The sequence below is a fragment of the Lissotriton vulgaris genome, chromosome 5 (assembly GCF_964263255.1).
Source record: "Lissotriton vulgaris chromosome 5, aLisVul1.2, whole genome shotgun sequence".
NCBI lineage: Eukaryota > Metazoa > Chordata > Amphibia > Caudata > Salamandridae > Lissotriton > Lissotriton vulgaris.
This window is the reverse complement of record NC_141693.1, coordinates 1604491733-1604514796: the sequence shown is the minus strand read 5'-3', so window position 1 is coordinate 1604514796 and position 23064 is coordinate 1604491733. Positions and strand designations below refer to the sequence as shown.

The following is a 23064-nucleotide window of genomic DNA, read 5'->3' as shown; positions in this document are numbered from 1 at the left end:
CACTTTTAGAGGCATAAACCAGGGTGCGTAAATCATACTACATAAATCATATTTCCTAGCATCACATCCATCACGTTAGGGCCTGGCACCCTACAAACCTAACAGTCCCCCCAGCCAACTGGCCTTCTCATAGGGGCTCAAAATGCCCTATGTCCAAAGTGTCAGGGCGACTGCCAATGCAGCAGAATCCATGTGCGTAATTGCACAGACCTAAACGTTGCAGCTGGCACTAAGTGCTGCACAGCTGTGAAAGTACGGGCTTAAAGGCGGGCACTCAGCGGCACAGCTCCTCAGCTGCAGCGGCCCACAACAGCGATAGCGATGATTTTCGTAGTACGGCAAATGCGGGCACTCAGCGGCACAGCTCCTCAGCTGCAGTGGCCCACAATAGCGGTAGCAATGATTCTCGTAGGATGGGAAATACGGGCACTCAGTGGACCAGCTCCTCCGCTGTAGCGGCCCACAATAGCGATAGCGATGATTCTCGTAGGACGACAAATATGGGCACTCGGCGGACCAGCTCCTCAGCTGCAGGGTCCACAATAGCGATAATGATGACTGTGGTAACACAAACAAAAGCGTGGTCTCAGCGGCAACAGCTCCTCAGCTGCGGCAGCCCACAATAGCGATACGATGACTTTCACCCTGTGTTCCCCACAGTAGAACCAGAGGCTCTGGAATTCTCAACAGAGGCCTCATCTGCGAGGGGAATTCCCCTCAAATAGGAATCCAGACGGCTGATGGGTGAAGTCTAATGGCCCTTAGACTTCAGCAGGAGGCAAGCTCAAATCAGGCCCTTGGGTAGTTGCTTCAGCCAGATGTATGAAAGTTTCAAAGTCCTTTCCCTCTAGTTACACGGACAGAGGTTCGTCTGGGCATCCAGAAAATACATAAAATATAGCGCTCACAGGGAGCCATAGCTCCAAAAGCAAAAGTCCTCAGCAATCAAGTGGGCAATGCAGGGCCCAGTGAGGCAAGCCCTCATGGCAGTTCCTCCTGGGCCCCGGCAGCAGCATGCCCCAGCAGGATCAGAACAGCACATCATCATAGAAGAGCACCATGGAACTGAACAATGTCATGGGGTCACAGCCCCTTTACTTATACCACCAAAAGACTTTGTTCTCAAAAGTCACAAGTCACTGAACCCAGCCAGAACCAGTTTGGTGTGGTCCTGGAGCACTTTGTTTACAAGGCTGCATCCTGCCTTTCAGGAAGAGGGGGTCTGCCATCCGACGCACAGTGGGAGGTGGAGCCATAATTCACCTTGCCAGGCACAACCCTGCTCAGATCAAGGGCTCACTCCTCCCCATACTCCAACTGCAGATCTCTCTATTCAACCCACGCCTGGCTCCGCCTGACCTGTCCCTCCAAAACCAGACAAGCAATTCACATCAGGCAGGCGGACACATAAGGCCAACTTCTAAAAGTGGAATTCCTCACATAGTCATAATAAATCTGCGCACACCATTGTGAAGCATTTATCCTCACAATTTCATACATACTAGACTTGACCTTACTGCTAATCTCAAAATAGGAATTACCACTGACACACACTGAGCAGGAAATCCCAAATGCATTCCTATGGGAGGGCAAGCCACTCTCACTCACACTAAATGTAACAGAGAGCACAAACACTTTACACTGGACCACAGGGCTAAAGTCCCCAACAGCCTAAAACCTCTAACACTACACAGAGAAAGGCTGGGAGAAATGCAAAAAGTTTAGGGGTGAACCTGCAAAAAGGGCCAAGTCCAACACATACATTACACCAAGTATGGAAGTGGAGAAGATCTTACTTTTTATCATCCAAGGCAGCATTGGCTTGATAGTAGCCAGCAAGGATGAGGTCCTGCTTCAAACTCCACAGATCAATCTGCCATGGAACAAAGAACCTGTGTTAGCAGATGAGAGGGCAGAAACGTGTGAGGGCAGAAGTTATGCAAGGGGTATAAGCACAATGGTGGTACAAGGGCAAGTGAGAAAATGTTCAGAGACTGCATTTGGAATAGATAGATTGTGATTAGGAAGAACAGACCATCAGTAGAAGGGATAAAGATGGGGATTTGTGTGGCCAGTTAGTCCAGAGTGTTATGTGAGTGATGCATATGCGGTAGGTCTGTGAGGCAAGAATTATGGATAGAGTATATGGAAAAGATTAAGTGGGAATTTGAAAGTGTACGGAGTGCAGAAGGGTATTCAAATAATACGGCAAAGTATTAGACAGTGGCTATACAGAGTAGACAGCAATACGAGGATTTGTAAGTGGTGCACAGCATAAGATTCCAAAGGTGTATACAAGTCATTCACAGGATGAGAGTGCAGTGAGAAATGAACAGAGTCAGAGTACAAGAAGCATGTAAGGAATGGGCAAAGTCGTAGTGGACAAATAGGAAGGCTAGGAGGAGTAGAGCAAAGTAGGAATGTATGAAGGTTACAAAGGAAATTGGACCTGGGGGATGTGTAAACAACATTTCAAGGTATTGTTAACAGAGCAATGTCAAATGTAATTTAGCACAGTGATAACGATGAAATAAGCCAGATTGACTAGGATCAGATAAAGTAAGTCGGGTTGAGCAGGGTGCATGACCACACGGACTGTGAAGGCAATTTGGTAAAACAGTGCAAGTGTCTATAGCAAATCAGACTAAGCAGGGTAGAGGGTTAACAGTGCTGAGTGACCATTTGCAGCTCGAACACAGTGGCAGCTAACATGGGGAACTATGTTTTTAAGCAAAAGGACAGTGAAAGGCGATGAGTAAGGGAATAGCAGAAAGAAAGTGAGAGTGCGATTAGAGGAAATTGAGAAGTTTGTCAGTTATACAGCATGATACAGTTGTGTTGATTAATAGTGGTCAATGAGAGGGCATTGAGCAGGGTGATGAATGATAAGCAATCAGACTCGACAGGGACAATCAAAAGAGGTTGAATAAAGTGACCACAACCATAGCACTCGGTCCATAAGGGTGACGGACATTGATGAAAAGGGTTTGAGGAAAGCAAACAGTGATGGATCTTTGGGTGGCGGGGCGGGAGAGAGCAGGTGGGAGAGAGAGGGGAAGAGGGGGGAGAGGGCGAGAGAGACCCCCAGTGTCTCCTACCATAGATCAATTATACTAGAACAGTCCCACCTAGCACACCTGGTTCAGAGCAACTTCCAGCCCCAGGGACAGTGAGAGGTGGTTGTGGAAGAGAGGTACAGAGTCCGTCACACAAAGGCATTCTGCCCGTCCACCTTGAGGCCGGCGGGCCAGCAGCACCCCATTTACTGCTGCATGAGGATACCGGGCAGCATGGAGGCACATCTTAACATAGGCCTGCGAAGAGATTTCCAGCTCACCCATTTCCTGGAAAAAAAAGAAGAGAAATAAATCAAAGAGACACTAGCTGTACAGTGTAAGCTGGCACAATCAATCTACAGGCCATATACAAACATTTCTATGGCAACACCACACACGACTTACAACAAACATATACAAGAGTCTGCGGCCACTCTACACCGTTGTGAAATATGGCCTTTGATTTTAGTCCCAAGGTACTCTATAGATATTTTATTCATTTCTGTGAAATCTCTCTAAAGCACGTGTGAAATAAGTTATACATTTTTTTTAGCAAAAGATGTAATGCTAGTTACATTGTGTCACTTTGTGAGCATGTTAGTTTTTGAAGTATATCTGTATTATCATTTCTGTGACTGAAGCTTTAGTCTTTAGAACACATTTTGATTCTCACATTTTGTGGTATCATATTAGGTTCTTGTAATACAACCCTCATCAGTTTAATGATTCCATCATGTTTCTTTGCAATACAACTGTGTTAGCGTTTCTAGTGATACCTTCTTTAGTCTTCTCAAAATATCTATCACTTTTTGTGATTACATCCTACGTTTTGTAAAATAATGTGCATGCTAACTGATATGGCTGGGGATTGTTGGAGCAGCTCAATACCTGCAGCATTTATTTTGCAAGTCACAGGAAAAACTGTGGAGACAGTACACAGAAGTCATTGTTGTGGAAAATCAGAACTATGCCAAAATCTGAACACATGTTTTTGCTAACTGTGCTTAATCGCGTCTCTCTGTACACAGGCTGACAGTATATGGGGTGTGAACATATTTTTTGATAATGTGAAACTGTCCAGCAGATTACTTTAGGATGCGAACTGTTATGCTTAGGAAGTCTAACACTAAGAGACAACTGTTAGGACCCTTAACTGCCCTACTTGGGTAGAGGGCACAACACGGCTAGGTTATTTAGCCCAAGAGAATAATCAGTCACTGACATCATCTAATAATGAGAAAAGTAAACCAAACAAGTGCATTTTCTGTATTACGATCTATTACTGTCAAAGACTCACAGGTTATTATGCGAAGAACTTTGAACACTGTACTCTAGCCTTAGGCACACACCAATATTGGTTTTTATATACATTTTATTCATTAGCTATACCTCATGGAAGTTCTAGTTAATATCAGGGGTGTGGGGTCAGTAAGGAATCTGCAGCTTAATAGAATCTCTACCAGGAAAGGAGCTCCCGAAGGTAAGTATCTTGTTCATTTGATAGACACTTTTAGCCACAGATTTCTTACCCAAGAACAGACACCCAAGCAATACTCCCCTAAGATGGGTCTGCTGAGAGTTTAGATCAAAAAGTCGTGATGGACAAGCGGGCAAAATGCTCCTCATGCCAGACCTGATGGCCCAGACAATAGTGCTTAATAAACGTGTACGGAGACACCCACGTTGAAGCCTGACAGATGTCCAAGACAGGGGCTCTGCAAGCTAATGCAGTGGTTGCAGCCTGTGACGAGGGGGGTGTCGGAACGGGATGAAGAGGGGACTATGGTGGACTGGTGGCAGCGACACCCCTATCTCCCCCTCTTGTTTCCTTCCAGCCGGAGAAATGGACCTCATCGTCCTATATTACAGAGACACACCAAGCAGACGGATACTGCGGCCCCTTCAACTGGGAATACCCTGAGGGGGAGGTACTCCCTCGCTCAGTGACGTCGTCCTGCCTAGACCTATAAGAGGTTGGAGTTCCCCACCGATGGTGTGTGGATACACCGGAGAGGAGAAAGCGGAAGTCGGAGAAGACGCCAGGAACGAGGAGAGAGAACACGTTAGGAGAGAGGAGTGGAACCGTGCTGTCAGGATTTCGTACGCCCCGGGACAGCCAGGAGGCCAACGGCACTGCGATTCGCCCAGCCACGCGGAGCGTGGCTCACCCAGGTACGGGAGCACCTCGCGGGCTGGGTCGGGAGGAGGGAGAGCCCACGAAATAGGCCAGGGTCCCCAGTTACATTTTTTATGAATCTTTTTATTAAATGAAAACACAAACAATATCAAACAAGCATCAGGTGAATGGCATATGACATTTAACAGGGGTAGAACCATCAATCGTACAAAATCATGAATACAATATAAAGAATTTTGGGAATCAAGGGGAATCCAGCACTTCGGCTGTGATAGGTCTCGTTGGTGGAGTGCATATATCGCCACGATGACTATTCCAGGCTCCCCAGATCTTCCCCCACTTCTTCGGACAACCCCTGGCCACATACACAGCCCTCTCCCTAAACATACACCAGTCTAGGTCTTGGGCCCATTTAGTACAGTGGGGCGACTGGTTGGCTCCCCATAACTGAGCTATGTTACGCTTCGCCACCATACACGCCAACGTCACCCAGTGTTTCTGGTATCCATTCAGGTCCGTGGGTTCCCATACATTCAATATACATCTACAGGCCTCCGGGCGTACCTCCATCCCCAGGACATCTTTAATAACATCATGTATTTCCTTCCAATAATCCTGTATCTCATCGCAGTGCTATAGGATATGTATGAAGGTGCCCAATTCCCCACAACCCCTTCTACAGTCCATTTGGCGCTTTCCCCATCCGCACCAGTCTAGGCCCTGTAATGTAAGACCTATGCAAAAAGTTGCACCAGCCTAAGCCTCATTTGTACCGCTACTACTTTGGGAGAGGAGACTGCCTCCACCTAATCCTCGTCATCTAACTCCAGTCCATCTTCTCCCCACACTGCTTGGCTACTCCCCAGTGGATCCACCATATTATTAATCAGTTTCTTATAGATCAAAGAAACATTTTTTTCTGGGAGATGACCATCTAGCACCCGGTCTTCAAGGGGGGAGGCCTCCGGTGGCACGATGCCAGGAGGTATGTGGGCAATAAGGATGTGTCTAATCTGGCAATACCGAAAGTGTTCATTGTCATGCAGATGATATTGCTTCTGGAGGGACACCAAAGTTTGCACTCCGCCCCCACTCCACACATCCTTAATCCGACTAATGCCAATAAGATCCCACTTGTCAAACCCTTTAGTCCTCCATAGACTGCCTAGCCTTTCCGAGCCAAAGAGGGGGGTGGCCATTGTCAGTTTCCCATCCCATCCCAGACCTTTTGTAGCAGCATGCCAGACGTGCACTGCATGTGCCATCGGGCCTGATAACGGAAACCTGCCCGGCTTTGTGTACATGGCTCTACCTATATCTCCACCCGGGGTTTGTCCACAGTCCATGGCATATCCTGGGTCTCCTGGAAGACCATAGACTACATGATTTACAGCCGCAAGATGAGCGGCCCAATAATATTTCTTCAGGTCTGGAAGACCAATGCCTCCGTCACACCACAGAAGAGTAAGCTTGACAAAAGAAACACGCACCCTGCCATCCAAAAGGAGTCGACGCTGAAGCGTCTCAATCTCCCTAAAATAAGCGATAGGCACTGGGTCAATAGTATTTTGAAGAATATACAGAAACCGGGGCAAGGCCATCATCTTGAACAACACCGCCCTGCCAAGCAATGACAGGGGGAGGGCCTTCCAACACTCCACATCTCTTCTAAGCCGACATAAGGGGGTTCCAGGTTTTTAACGTATCCCACCTCCCCTGTTACATTTAACCCGTATGTGCCCTTCCCCTTGCACTCACTCCACTCCAGTAGTCCTGTGCACCCTCACTCATATCATAGAAATGATTCACAAGTGCATCCCTCACACCCTTTCCCCGTAAAGAGACACGCTGTTATCCAACACTTTCCTTCTTTTCCTGAGACTGAGCTGAAGCTATTCCCCTACAGACGACAGCAGGAAGAGAGGACGACCTAAGAGCAGGCGGAAAAGAGTCCCTCTAACGGAGGACACACGAGCTTTGGTTGGACTGTTAACTTCTAAACCTGGCTTCCCAAAGAAGGCGTGCATTAGGGAAAATACAACCTTCACTGCCTCGGATCGGTTTACGTGTCCCTTATTCCGTCCCGCAACACAGCTTTGGCTCTGGTGGAATAAATGTGCACGCCCGCAGGGGGGAGCTTATTATTATATTTCTTATATAGCGCCAGAATCGACCCCCGAAGGGGTATCTCTGCGCTTGCCTTGGGAACCCGTCCTGGTTTTTTCCTGTGAGATAGCCCCTACAGGGCATCCCCAAGGTGAAAGCCAGGCATCCCGCCGCGGGGGGGCCGTTGTGGAGATTAAGCAAGCTTAATGCCCAGAGTTGCAGAGTGTGAACCCATGATTAGGTCAGGCACCGAAGCGAGAATTATCGAGTCCATGGACATTTGAGCTGAAGACCCTGCCGCGTCGGGAATTGAACCCTGGTCCCGGGTCTGACTTCTGCTTCAGGGTCTGCCTGCTCTAACCAGTGAGCCACACTTCTCCACTTCTCCATGCCAATGCACAGCAGATTTGAATGTTAAGCACAATCCATCATTAGACGGTCCATTTCTGCATGGCCTTTCCTTTCTTTGCTCCAATCACCCAACAAAGGGTTTATCGTCCACTCGTAACTCTCTGGTATGATCAATGTAAGATGACAATACTCTTTTCTGGCCCAGGAGGTGGAGTTTCTCCTCTTCTTAAGGGTGAAGCAGAGCAAAGAATGGTAAGCATGGTGAAGGTCTGACATACATAAAAAGGTGTCACCATTTTCCGGAAATGAACATGGCTGGTAACCCCTACCATTGCCACGGAAGAGGCGAATGGCAGAAATTGGTTGGGAGAGCCATGGAGAGGCCCTAGGACCTGGCAGAAGCCCAACTCTACTTAAATTGTTACAGTGCAGAATCTGCATTGTTGCCAAGAGATGGGTGCCATTAAAGTGAGTGACCACAAGAGATGCCTAGACATTCCCCAAACAGCCAGAGACCTCAAGCAGGTCGGAATCTGACTGGCACTGGCAACGCACAGGAAAAAATCTGAGACAGCTTGAGAAAAACTAGGGACAAACATCCTCTAGCTTTCCTGTTTCTAGGAATTCTGGAAAAGAATACAAAATCAAACAACTTTCAACTAAATCTACCCAAATTAAATCTATACTTGATGCTACGAAAAATCATCCAAAGCTTCTTTTCGATGTCATTAAATATTTGAACTCCATTTTTCCACCAACATGGTCTCCTCTCCAGGCACAACATGTGGCAAACTTTGCAATCATATCCGCAAAGAAAGTAAAGTCAGTTCAACATACACTTCTGACAGGTTCCACCAACCAGGATAATTGCACACTGAAACACATGATCCAATGAATCTGTCACAGTCTCTGTATCAGTTACTTAAATCTATTACCAAGTTTAAAGCTGCCAATCATTCACTGATGCATTGCATAAGTCCAGGGCTTTACGTTGGATGAAAACAACTGGGGAGGAGGTGGGATCTTTGAAAGGGGCGTGGCCTATGAAATTAAGGGCATGGCTTAAAAACATAAGCTAAAATCTGTGCTTAGCATAGCATGCTCCCGGACAAGTATTCTGCTATCTCTTCCTGTTATAGCATCCAGATACAATACAACAAGTGACATTACACCTAAAACGAGCAAGGATTATTGGATTGGTCAATGGTTGTTACTTGCATAAGATAAGTAAGTAACAATGAGTTTGTTATATATAATATTGAATTCTGAAATACCTTTAACGAGCCTTTGTGACGTTACAGCAACAGCCAGTGAAGGGCCGTACTGCTGCCGAGCGGACTTTTTTTTTTCCACTCTGAGGGTGAAGGCAAAAATGGTGAGCCCGATAGCGACCAGTCTCAGAGACTGCTTTTTTTTTTTTAACTGCCGGTGCTGAGCACCAGCAGGACCCAACCCACTTAAAGCTAGCCCCGCATAGCTCCCTGTGTAAGGAGATGGATAAGCTGCTGCTACCATACTGGACCCCCCTGGTTAATTCCTTACTGAAGAGTGAAATAACAGGGTATCCCTTGGCGAGGAACAACTTAAATGTAAACCCATATATTTGTACCAATACCCAACACATATAATGCATAGACAACAAGGTTTGTTTTAAGGAAAGGTTTTCACATTTTTTTTTTTTTTAAACGGGAGAATTTCATCGACATTATAAATTGGTTAAAAACGCCGCAGAACAAATTATAATTTCATTAAAAACATCAGCAATATATATCACAATTATGTGTATCTAAAAAACATTTTTTATAAATCAACTACAAAACACATTAATTTCCAAACACCGACTGGTATCGTGCTTGTCAACTAAGGACAACAAAAAGACAATGAGAGAGACAGACAGACACTATTGTTTGTCATCAAGGTTGCACATCAGACAACGACCAATATTAAACTAAATCCTGGACTTGCTAGAAAAGTCCTGTCTACAGGAATAAGTTTGGTCTCGTGATTGTGCTGGTATAGGCGTCGACGCGTTTCGGTGGTTCAGTAGATATATACCATCTTTTTCAAGACTGTATGATGTGTCTCTCGTAATAAATGGCACTGGATGGTTACCATTTAAATAATATCCTGCAGATAAACACACTTGAATCAGTCATATGCATGAAATCATATTAATATACACTTACGTTTTAAGTGCTAAAACTCTAGAATGGGAGAAATGATCTCTCTCATTACAAAGATGTGGTGATTAATGGACTTAAAATCTTTTATATATCACTTTTCCATCCATTGGGCAAATAGCTGTTCATAGATATTCTACATGAGAGAGAGGTCTATAGTGATTACCGAGTATTCAAATAAGTCGTTCTATCAGGTGGACATTGTTTATTCATCAAAAAGCATGCTATTCCATTATCAATTCCTTGTTTTATCATAAGTACTGAAACAATCAAGTACCTATATATGGGCTTCATATGCCGTATTTATAAATTGCCACTACCCCCTTTCCCACGTTTATGGGGATCACATTGGGCACCACCCGTTCAAGGGAGTCAAAATGATAGAGCATTATTTCACCTTGCACACTTAACTTCACATCTAATTCAGGATGTAAAAGGCTCATTTTATATTTAATGGAAAGAGACCCGTTTACCTTATTTCATGTTACTCTTGTTCATTCGTTTTCGTCCCTTTGACTTTTGTGAGTATCGGCATCTATTATATATTAAGACTGTAACAAAAAATATTTGAAATTGTGACTCGTATTTATTTGTTTGGCTGTCACTACTTGCTCTGTATTTGGGTTATTTCAGTGAGCCGTTACCTTAAACGTCTATTCTTGCTTATTGATAGCCGGCACATCAGCATATTAATTGCTCGTTTATATTCTCCTCCTATCTGCGGAGAGATCTACATTTAGATTATGTCTATATGACCTAAACAGGTCTCTTGCCATTAAATATAAAATGAACCTTTTACATCCTGAATTAGATGTGAAGTTAAGTGTGCAAGGTGAAATAATGCTCTATCATTTTGACTCCCTTGAACGGGTGGTGCCCAATGTGATCCCCATAAACGTGGGAAGGGGGTAGTGGCAATTTATAAATACGGCATATGAAGCCCATATATAGGTACTTGATTGTTTCAGTACTTATGATAAAACAACGAATTGATAATGGAATAGCGTGTTTTTGATGAATAAACAATGTGCACCTGATATAACGACGTATTTGAATACTCGATAACCACTATAGACCTCTCTCTTATGTATAATATCTATGAACAGCTATTTGCCCAATGGATGGAAAAGTGATATATAAAAGATTCCATTAATCACCACATCTTTGTAATGAGGAAGATCATTTCTCCCATTCTAGAGTTTTAGCACTTAAAACGTAAGTGTATATTAATATGATTTTATGCATATGACTGATTCAAGTGTGTTTATGTGCATGATATTATTTAAGTGGTAACCAGCCAGTGCCATTTATTACTAGAGACACATCACACAGTCTTGAAAAAGATGGTATATATCTACTGAACCATCGAAACGCGTCGACGCCTATACCAGCACAATCACGAGACCAAACTTATTCCTGTAGACAGGACTTTTCTAGCAAGTCCAAGATTTAGTTTAATATTGGTCGTTGTCTGATGTGCAACCTTGATGACAAACAATAGTGTCTATGTCTGTCTCTCTCATTGTCTTTTTGTTGTCCTTAGTTGACAAGCACGATAACCAGTCGGTGTTTGGAAATTAATGTGTTTTGTAGTGGATTTATAAAAAAAATTTTTTAGATACACATAATTGTGATATATATTACTGATGTTTTTAATGAAATTATAATTTGTTCTGCGGCGTTTTTAACCAATTTATTGTAATGTCGATTAAATTATCCCGTTTAAAAAAAATGTGAAAACCTTTTCTTAAAACAAACCTCGTTGTCTATGCATTATATGTGTTAGGTATTGGTACAAATATATGGGCTTACATTTAAGTTGTTCCTCGCCAAGGGATACCCTGTTATTTCACTGTTTATTAGTACCCTATTCCCCTGGTTTGTTAAGGGGTCTCTCTCGTTCATTTTTACACATAATTCCTCACTGAAGCAAGAGGTGTACTCTGAGGGTCTGAAAATTGTTCAGGTCTTCCCCATCCTGAAAAAGCTGAATGCTGACACCAATGACCTGAACAGCTTCTGCCCGCTTTCAGTACTTATCTTTTTACGAAAGTAGTTCTAAAGCTGTGTAGCTGCACACCTATCTGTTCATATCTCACAACAAAGCAACTAACATAAGCTACTTGACCATTTGCAATCTGCATTCAGACAAGGAATGGCCCTTCTGCAAATGGATGATTCTCTCCACTTCCTCGATCTCGTAGTTGCTTTGATAAAGTCAGCCAACCACTCTCCGATTAACATCCTAAAGGAATGGATAAGCATTGATAGTACATTCCATCCCCAGGGTGCAAATGGTGAAAATACGGAGAATTATCTCGAGCATACCCAAACTAAAACAAAGAACTTGATCCTTCCCTATCACGAACCACTTAGTGAGGTTTTTAAAAAATCTGCAATTCTTTACCATTTATTTCAGGATGATACCCAGAGATATCTGAAGTCTAAGAAAAAACGATTTTCACTAATCTCACCAAAAAATATATATCATCCCTATTCAAGAGTGGTAGGAATCGTTATCTCCATTGAAATGCAATCAGGCCAATGCTGTGAATGCTAAATCACTGAGATTGATACTTGACAATCGTCTGGCCCTTCATAGACCATTCTCTGCCATAGCCAAAAAAGTGTGTCACCGGCTAAAACCGGCCCGGGGCATTAAACAGGTCATTCTTGAGTAAGACTTCAAAACTGCATACAGATGTTGTCTCTCTCCAAAATGGACTATCTGAATTTGCTACTCATGCCCCTAAAAATAGTGCTCCAGGCAGCTGTCCCTTTCGGACATGCCTCACGATATTGAACCACATCTTTCTTCATCTCCAGAGTGACTCTGCAAAGGCTCCTACTCGAAGCAAAAGCCCAAATCAAGACTGCATGTATCTTTAGAGTAAGAATGCAATGCCTAATGCTTTATAATGCTATTAAGAAATGCAAATTAAATTGTTTGATTAAAAGGAAAAAAAGTGTACATGTATTACTTCTAAAACCTTCCACACTCCTCCCGCTCGAACCTGGTTGAGAAACTAAGACACATGCATTCTCTGGCGGTGCATCAAGATCATGTGAAATCCCCCCATCCTGCTCTTCACACATTCGAATGCCTGATCATGTTTAAAAGGGATCACAAAATACTCCTCTTTGAGAGGAATGTTGGTTAAAATGAGGATCGTTAGTTGGCATCTCATCTGTTAGCTTGATCTGCTTATAATGTTACAAACCGTTGGCTATTCCTGTTCTCTTGATGCGTTGAGGTTGTTTTACTTTGACCGTTATCCAAGTAATTCGTTTCGTGCACTGCCTCTGCTGATAAGAACGGCTGTCTTCCCCTTTTATTTGCCAGTTGCTGATCGGCTGGTTCTGTATTGGTTGTGATCCAGATCATACTTATTGATCTGTAGGTTCCAGCTCACTCTTGGGTTTATTTGGATTCCAGCTCATCCTCTGGGCACCCAATTGTGCAGTATACTCTTAGGTCCAGTAGCTCTTGATCATTCTTCCCGAGTAGCTTAAGGATACCCTCAGTTCCCTGAAAACAGTGTTCACCATGAGGTACTGCAAAGGGTATATTTCTATGTAGTTCCCTTTCTGATCTACTGTTCCTAAGAACATAATGCCAGATCTCTCTGAAGCTCCCACTTACCCTCAATGCTGTAATCGGGCATTGGGGGTCAACAGCTGCTTTTGAGGCATTGCTTCATTTAGGCCCCGGACTTCACCCTTAGCTACCCGAGGTTTGTGCTCACTTTCAGGTCTTAAAGGCTCCTGCTTGCCCTATCGGCTCCTGATCACCATGTGGTGCCCAGGTCTCATTTTTACTGTCATTTTATTCTGGCTCCCTGTCCTGATCAGGTGTGGAGGTTCCTTCTCAGGGGCACTAATAATCAAAGCTCCACAACCCTGCTCACCTTAGGGCCCTGAGGTTCCTGCTCAGCTTCAGACCATCAAAAATCCTACTCCATTTTATGTCCCAATAGTCTTGCTTGCTTCAGGTCACTCAATCAATCAATCAATCAATCAGTTCATTTGTAAAGTGCGCTACATACACGTGAGGGTCTCAAGGCGCTGGAGGGGGGGCTGCTATTGATCGAAAAGCCAGGTCTTGAGAAGTCTTCTGAAGGCCAGCAGGTCATGGGTCGGTCGTAGGCTGGTAGGGAGGGTGTTCCAGGTCTTGGCGGCGAGGTAGGAAAAGGATCTGCAGCCGGCGGTGGTTTTCCGGACGTGTGGAACTGTGGCGAGATTGGCAGAGCGGAGGCTGCGGGTGGGGGTGTAGAAGCTGAGTCGGTCGTTGAGGTATGCTGGTCCGGCATTGTGTAGGGCTTTGTGTGCGTGGATGCGGAGTTTGAAGATGATCCCCTTGTTGACGGGGAGCCAATGCAGGCCTCTCAGGTGGGGTGTGATGTGGCTGCGTCTGGGGATGTCGAGGATCAGTCGCGCCGAGGTGTTCTAGATGCGTTGCAGCCGTCTCAGGAGCTTGGTTGTTGTTCCTGCGTAGAGGGTGTTCCCGTAGTCCAGCCTGCTGGTGAAGAGGGCCTGGGTGATGGTTTTTCTCGTGTCAGAGAGAATCCATTTGAAGATCCTGCGGAGCATTCGGAGGGTGTTGAAGCAGGAAGCGGAGACGGCGTTGACCTGCTTGGTCATGGAGAGGGCGGAGTCGAGAATGACCCCCAGGTTGCGTGCATGGTCGGTGGGTTCTGGGGCTGTTCCTAGCAATGTTGGCCACCAGGAGTCGTCCCAGGCTGAGGGGGTGGAGCCGAGGATGAGGACCTCCGTCTTGTCAGAATTCAACTTCAGCCTGCTGTCCTTCATCCATTCGGCGACGGCCTTCATCCTCTGTGGAGGTTGGCTTTGGTGGTGCGGGGTCTTCAGTGAGGGATATGATCAGCTGGGTGTCGTCGGCGCAGGAAATGATGTTGAGGCTATGTTGTCGTGCGACGTGGGCGAGTGGTGCCATGTAGATATTGAACAGCGTCGGGCTGAGGGATGATCCTTGTGGAACGCCACAGATCTCTGTGGTTTTGGAGCGGAAGGGTGGGAAGCGGACGCTCTGGGTTCTGCCGGAGAAGAAGGATGTGGTCCAAGCCAGGGCCTTCTCTTGGATTCCAGCGTCATGGAGGCGTGCTGTTAGGGTGCGGTGGCAGACCGTGTCGAAGGCTGCTCATATGGACAAAGGAGATACAGCCGCCCTCATCCTTCTGGACCGAAGGATCCTGATGTCGTCGGTGGCGGCGATGAGTTCGGTCTCGGTGCTATGGTTGCTGCGGAAGCTGGACTGGGATGGGTCCAGGATGTTGTCGTCATCAAGGTAGCTGGTCAGCTGTCTGTTGACGATCTTCTCCCTGACTTTAGCCAGGAAAGGGAGCAGGGAGATGGGCCGGAGGTTCTTGAGGTTATTGGGGTCCGCCTTGGGTTTCTTCAGTAGGGCGTTAATCTCTGTGTGTTTCCAGCTCTCTGGGAAGGTTGCTGTCTCGAAGGAGATGTTGATTGTTTTCCGGAGATGGGGTGCGATGACTGTGCTGACTTTGTTGAAAACGTGGTGAGGGCACGAGTCAGATGGGGATCCGGAGTGGATGGAATTCATAGTCTTGATGGGGTCTTCGTTGCCGACGTTGGACCAGGCGGTCAGGCGACTGGTGCGGGTGGTGGTCGCAGGAGTGGTGGTCTCTGCGGTGGATGTGGGGGTGGCGGTTTTGAACCATCGTGGATGTTGGTGATCTTGGGGTGAAAGAAGGTGGCCAGTGAATTGCACCGGTCTTGTGATGGTGGAATGTCGTTGATGTTGGAGATGGGGTTGGAGAGTTCTTTCACGATGTTGAAGAGCTCTTTGCTGTTGTGTGCGTTGTTGTCTAGGCGGTCCTTGAAAGCGGTCCTTGAAGGCAGTCCTGATGAGTTGGTGGTGTCTGCGGGTGGAGTTCTTGTGAGCTGTGTAGCTGTCTGGTATTCGCTCGCGGAGCCAGCTCTTCTCCAGCTTCCGACAGGTGCGCTTGGAGGTTCGGAGGTCTTCGGTGAACCATGCGGCTTTCTTGTTGGTGCGATTGGTGGCTGTAAACGGGAGCACTCGGTAAACAAATATAAGGCTCCCTCTACAAACTGGTGGGTTGCCGACGCCTCACCTCTCCCCTCTCTCCAATCGACATCAATCAGAAGAAGACAAGGAATATTCCTTTAAGGGGGCGTGCACGGAGTTAGAGGAACCTCCCTGGCATGACATTGCAGCCTGTCGATTGGTCAAAAGAGAGGAAGTCCGGGACTCGGCGTGTGATGACACCGAGGAGGAATCGAGAGAGGAGGAACTGAGAATGACACCGGAGGAAGAAGGACGCGAAGCTGTGCAAAGAACGAGAGTCGGAGAAGGAGAGGATACGCCTGGAGGCCAACGTTCCTATGAGTCGCCCAGCCACACTCACAGAGGAGTGTGGCTCTCCCAGGTACAACAAAGGGGGTCGAACTGGGTCGGGAGGCGGGGCGGGTCCGAGAGGAGTTAAGGGTCCGTGTATATATATTTCTGAGGCACCCTTCCCTTGTTCCTTACACCTCTACTCTTTCCCCTCCCCCTCCTACACTACCCCATCACAAAGTGCACTTGAGGCAGTCTGACGGCCAATAGCACCGGTGATTTCCCTCACTCCCTGGGCTCCCTGACAAACAATATTTCAGACTGAGATCTGAATATACCCTTCTGTTTTTGTTTGTTTCCATTTGCGCTGTGGCTCATACCCCGGAGGGAACACCCGGCAACATCAAGAGCTCCTGACCTTGTTATAGAACCTTGACAGAAAAGACCCCTAAGAAGAAGGACCACCTCTGTAAGCAGCGCCACCACAGATCCTGCTGCTTACTCTAGGGAAAGACTGTCAACCAAGAAAAAGAAGTCCTTTATCAATATAAAGCCATACCTACATAGATCCAGTCTACGGTCCATTTCTCCTACCCCAACCCCACCACAGTGGCGGAGGTCTTGAGTGGAGCGAGGGTGTCGGTGCAGTCGTTGATCCACTGTTGGAGGTTGATGGCTGCGGTGTCGGGGTCGGTGGGGTTGGCGCGTGTTCCCAAGGTGAGGGTGGGGGTCAGTTGGTCCTCGGTGACCTTGCCCCAGCAGCGGAGTGGCATCTGTTGGGTGCGGTGGTGTGTTTCCTGAAGGTGAAGTGGACGCATCTGTGGCCTGTCCAGTGGGGTTCGGTGGTGTGGTTGAAGGAGACGTGGGGACTTGCGGAGAAGATGGGGTCCAGTGTGTGTCCAGCGGCGTGGGTGAGTGTCGTTACGAGCTGTTTGAGTCAGAGGTTGTCGATCAGGGTGGTGGTGTGGCGCGTTGTTGTTCTTGAGGTGGAAGTTCAGGTCCCCGGGGAGGATGTAGTCCGTGGAGGCGAGGGCGTGGGTGCTGATTAGGTCGGCGATTGAGTCGCTGAACGGTGGTCGGGTCCGGGTGGTCTGTAGACGAGTGTTCCTCTGAGAGTAGTGTTGGGGTTGGTGTGGATCTGCAAGCGCATGTGCCCGGCGGTGGTGAGGGTGTCGTCTGTGTTGGTCGAGATTCTGAGTGCCCTTGTGGATGATGGCAATTCCCCCTCCCACTCCGTTGGTGCGGTTTCTGCGGCAGATCTTGTAGCGTTCTGGAGACGGTTATGGAGATGTCTGGTGCCGAGGTGGTGTTCAGCCAGGTCTCCGTCAGGAAGGCGACGTTGGGGGAGGTTGAGTCTAGGAGGTCCCAGAGTTCGACGGCAGGCTTGCGAGCGGAGCGGGTTTTGAGGAGGATGCATCGCGGTTCTCTAGTTGATGGTTTGGCGGGCCGAATGCTGGTGAAGCTGCAGATCCGGCAGGTGAAGGGCCCTTGGGTGCGCTTCGGGGTGGCCTGGTAGCAGGAGTGGTCTCGTCCGGGGTTGAGTGCGTGGAGGGTGCTGGAGTCGTAGTGCAGTCTGTTTTTGTGGCGGCTTCGGGGTACAGGGGTTCTGGTGCTGGGCGCGGTCCAGGCGCGGACGGGCGCAGGCGGGCTTGCCTTTGGCACGCCTTCGGCACGGTCGCTGAGTGGCCTCCATATGAAGGGCTATGGGAGGGAGGAGCAGCTGGGAGGCGGGAGCGGGGTGGCGAATGGGGCAGCAGGGGGCGGGATGCAGGGAGTCAGCAGCGGGAAGTGCGAGCTGAGGGGAGCGGGTGGGGGGCAAGGGGGGTAGGGCACAGGGCACTGGCGGCAGAGGAAAGGGCAAAAATAAGGGGCATAGATCAGTGACGGTGGCAAAGGAAGAAACAGATGGCACAAAAGAGAGGAAAAGCAGGCAGAGGAAAGGAAGGACGGCAGCAGTCAGGGGCAACCAGGCGAGGACGCAGCGGGTCACTGGCTTTCCTGGTCAAGCTGAGGCTTCTGCCCACCCTTAGGTGGCCCAAAAAACTTCCTGCTAAACCTAATGCATCAATGACTGTACACATTCAAGTCTTCGATGGTTCCACAGAAGCCTCTCTGCCGGTCACATCATTGGGGATGTAGGACAGCTTGGTACTTGACATCTTTTATGCTGTGAGAAGAGACATGATCTGAATCTGCATGACACAAAACAGAAAATAACTTCAACTCCAGCCCTTAATATAATTGTTCATATTATTATCTCTGCCCTTGCTTTCGCTCACTCACACATATAAACATATTTTCTGTACTCACTCTGGCACTCATCCCTTTCTTTACTCCATCATTTCACCTTGTCTCACATTCTAACCCAATGCATATATTGGATTTTCTCTGTCTCTCCATCTGTCATACAACTGTTCGTCCTCTTGTTCAATCTCTCAGACTTGCCCTTGTTCCCCTCTATTTTATCCTCCCCCTCTATTTTATCCTCCCCCTTATCAGTCTCTTATGGGTTTTTTAAAAATCTTTTTTCGTGTCTCTTACCCTTAGTCTCTCATTTTCCCCCCGTTTCCCTCATCCCAATCTCTCTTTCCCTCATTCCACATTTCTTTCTCTTAAACCAGAAAAAAACCTCTTTTTCACTCCTGTGTCCCTAAGCTCTTTCATGGTTTCTACCTCCATTCCCCACTAAGTTTCGGTCTCTCTTTTGGAGTTTTACTTCACTTAGTCTTTCCTATATCTTCTACTTATTCTCTCCTATCTCTCCCTCCAGCTGTCTATCCGGAATTCTTTTATATCTCCTCTTTCCTTTCTTCACTCCCTCAATGGTTTTCTCCCCTTGTATAGGCCCGCTCCCCATCAATTTCTCTGCCTCTCTCCCAGTCTCTCATTTCCTTTTGTATATCTTTCTACTTTCTCTAGTTCTCCATTGCCCCTGCCCTTTCACCCCAGGACAAAGGGTGAATGAAGTTTTTTACAGCAATGTTGTCAAATAACGTGTTTTTACCATCTCTGTTCATATAAATTAAGTTGTTTAAAAGTTTTTGGGGGTACATCATTCACTTTTTTTCTCCTTTTGTCATCGCCTTTCTCTCCATTTTTGCTTCCCACTCCTCAATCACTCACTATACCAATCTCTCATTCTCCCCTTCTCTCCACTCAATCTATCCTTGCTTCATCTTCTCCGTAGTCTCTTCCCACACTCCTTTTGCTTTCTCCATCAGATTATTAAAATGTTCCTCTCTTGCCTCTCTTCTCTCCCATTTCATCCCCCTCCGTTTGGCTTTTTGCCGCTCCTCCTTTTTAGTATTTCCTTTTGTCTCTTTCTCCTTTCCTACCTCTTCTCTGCCTGTAACCTTTTACTCTAGGATAGCGGATCAATTAGGTTTTTTGCAGAAATATTGTCAAAGAAGATGGCTTCTTTTAGCCGTTTCTATTTATATTTTTAAAATATAAAGGGTTTTTATTGGACTTTTGGGGTTCTTGCAGTTTTTTCTCGTTCCTCTGCTCTTCAGGGTTCCACAGTACAGCAGTCAAATGAAACTTCCAATCTGAATGGGAGGAGACTGACAGCAGCCTGTCTATCCGATAATTGTGCGGCTTAAAAGACAGACCTCTTGGGACAGGAGTGGGTGCACCACATGCTGTGCCTGTTCTGCTCATTATCTTTTTACAATGACAATGTGAATGAATGTGACTGACTTTGTGGCGTTTTCTGGCTAACTTTCACCTAGGGCTGCAGCAGCCATTCGGGTTCTGCGCTAGCAGCAAAATCGGCTCAGACATGTGCAGTTGTTTTATGCACAGCCAGGGGTGGATTGGCAAGGCGGGCATTCGGGAATGGGCCGAAGGGCCGGTGCCTCAGTGCCCTCTGTGGGCCGTTTTTTTCTCCCCTGTCCCAGTCCACAGAGAGTGGACTAGGAAAGGGGAGAAGGAAAAAAAACGGCCCACAGAGTGCACGGAGACAGACAGGGGTGATTGTTTGCAAGAATCGGCCTCCCTGGGGGCCAGGTGTTTCTCAGGCCTTTGAGACATTTTCACCTCGGCCCCCCTGGGGCCCATGCAGCCCAGAAACGGTGTTAGTCTTAGCACCTCGCCGACAGCCCTTCACATTCAGGGCATAGTGGACGAGGAAGAATGGGTCGTGCTGTGGGGGCCAGGTGATGTTTGAAATTTTTTTATTTTATTTATTTAATTTTATTTATTTATGCGATTTTATATAGCGCGGACTTTACTCGAAGGTGTCAGAGCGCTTCACACATGGAACAGCAATAATACATGAGGAGAAAAATTACAAGTGGACAAATTACAAAAGCAAACGTTAAGTTACATGAATCAAAAGTGACAATAGTGAGCAACCAAAATACATGAGGTAGCAATCGGTACATTACAGGAGGAAAAAGTGATATGTGTGCAGGTTACAAAAGCCTACAAAGTACAAGTAGAGGTATAATACTGCAATAAATGGCAGACACTCCAGCACAAGAACAAACGTTACGTAGGCAATGGTGGCACTTGTGCAAGTATCTAAAGCAAACAAAAGTGAGAGGTAGCATACAGTGTGATACCAGAGAAAAGTGACGTGTGCAAGTTACAAAAGGGTACCATACACAGGTACAAGGGTAATACTACAGTAAATGGTAAACACTCAAACTGCCAGAACACACTGGGAAGGCACTTCCCTTGCACCAGCTTCACCTCAGCCTCCCCCCTGGCTACCTGGCTACCTTGGATGACCCAGAAAGCTGTGTTTTGTGCTCCCCTGCCAGGACATTTTCGCGAGGCCTGGAGGGCTGATTCATTTACTAATTGCAGGGACCTTACCTGTTCATGTGCTCCTGAGCTGAAGGTCTGGGGAGGGCTAAGTAGGTTAGTAATAGCAGGGGCTTTGCTGCTTTTCAGATGCCCCTGTGCTGGAGGGCTGGAATAATTTTGTGACAGAAAGGGGCCTTGCTATTTTTTTTAGTTGCTCAGCATGTAGGCCATTGGCACCTTTGCCCTGTGTCCTGTGTAAGAACAGTATCCTCCCACTTTCATTCCTTGTCTGTGCAAATAGTGTTTCATGAAAGGGCACGCCCCTTGAATGTGGGCCACGCCCCTTAAATATGGGCCACGCCTCTTGGAAGTGGGCCACTTTTTTCGTCAGTGCCCGGGCCGAATTGTGATCCCAATCCGACCCTGTGCACAGCTGAATAAAACGGCCCACCACCAGACGGCCTCTGACATATGTCCCTGGGGCAGAGGTCGATTCCCCGCGCCGCCCCGCCTCCCCGACCCTGTTGGTCTGTTGTAAAGGGTCCCAGTGACCCTGGAGCGAGTAGGCGCTTTATAAAATCGCAAATAAATACATGAGATAAAACATTCGGAATATGCATTAGAAAAAGTAAATGAACAGAACAATGGGGAGAGAATGCTATAGATGGGGTGAAAAAAAAAACAGCTCACATAGGAGGCAGTGCATGCAGATATGGGGTAATAATATAACGAAAGAAACCATAAGAATGTTTCATGAAAGGGCACGCCCCTTGAATGTGGGCCACGCCCCTTAAATATGGGCCACGCCTCTTGGAAGTGGGCCACTTTTTTCGTCAGTGCCCGGGCCGAATTGTGATCCCAATCCGACCCTGTGCACAGCTGAATAAAACGGCCCACCACCAGACGGCCTCTGACATATGTCCCTGGGGCAGAGGTCGATTCCCCGCGCCGCCCCGCCTCCCCGACCCTGTTGGTCTGTTGTAAAGGGTCCCAGTGACCCTGGAGCGAGTAGGCGCTTTATAAAATCGCAAATAAATACATGAGATAAAACATTCGGAATATGCATTAGAAAAAGTAAATGAACAGAACAATGGGGAGAGAATGCTATAGATGGGGTGAAAAAAAAAACAGCTCACATAGGAGGCAGTGCATGCAGATATGGGGTAATAATATAACGAAAGAAACCATAAGAAAGACCACATAGTGAATATTAATGCACCATCTGCAATTGCCTTCCACCTCTACCGCAGTACCCAATTCCCACATAACGCGCTGTATCCTGAGGGTTAAAAATACAGTATAACTAACCTTGATTTCGTCTCTAAGGCACTCCAAAAATTGAAAGCATGGATGTCTAGTCGGAACTGACAGTTTAAGCGAGTAAGACGAAGGACTTGCTGTCTGTACCACCCCATAAAGCTTGTAATTGGATAATAAGAAAAGGACACGCCCCAAACATTAAGCAACCCAGCTGCCTCAGCAATGATTGGCCCTTCCTCGCCGGAAAGTGATTCCGTCAACTGCTTACGATCAGTTGCAGGTCGTGCCTCAGCGCTGTAATCCACATCTAGAATGCTAACTGATACTTTTTGACGTGCCAGAACTGGGCGCCATGCTGCCGAACAAAAAAAAATAAACTACTGTGCTGTAGTTCTGCTAGCAACAGTCGCCTAATCATGTAACTGAAATGATTTTCAGTCTGTGATATGGAAATCCTTCGGTGTGTTTCCGTAGGTAACTAATATCTAGGTTTCAGTCTGTTAAAAAAGTGTTCAACTCGAATCTGTTAAAAATGTTTTTTCCATTTCAGTAGTTAGGCCAGATATAAGACAGGCCAGTTCGATGAAGTTCTCAAATATATGGTACTTTCTACATCGATCTGTATATGTAATGTTTGCTTTGGGCATTGTTCATTCTGTCCCCTGGAAAACGAATAACATTTATTTTGGAGAAAAAAATGGTTTTACACTTAATGTTATTCTTTTTTTCTTCAACAAATTAAGAGGGGAGTCGAGCCAGAGCACGTCAAGACAATGGTCGGGTTTGGCTCTAAGAGCCTGTGCACCCGCTGAGTCATGAAAATGTTTAGTGTGTAACAATAGGATAAAAGTAATGGTAGAGTGCCACTTTAGTCATTATATTATG

At 46.7% G+C, this 23064-nt stretch overlaps 1 protein-coding gene across 1 annotated transcript in view; it reads right to left on the bottom strand.

Moving 5' to 3' along the window:
* EMC9 (ER membrane protein complex subunit 9) overlaps positions 1 to 22350 on the bottom strand; it is a 53540-nt gene extending 31190 nt beyond the window's left edge. The window contains exons 1-3 of the mRNA XM_086923751.1: positions 22228 to 22350; positions 3138 to 3344; positions 1797 to 1873 (exon numbers count right to left, since the gene is read on the bottom strand). Of these exons, the coding sequence (XP_086779877.1) occupies positions 1797 to 1873; positions 3138 to 3341 (281 nt within the window). The 5' untranslated portion in view covers positions 3342 to 3344; positions 22228 to 22350. The remainder of the gene's footprint in view (positions 1 to 1796; positions 1874 to 3137; positions 3345 to 22227) is intronic.
* Between the last annotated feature and the right edge of the window lie 714 nt (positions 22351 to 23064).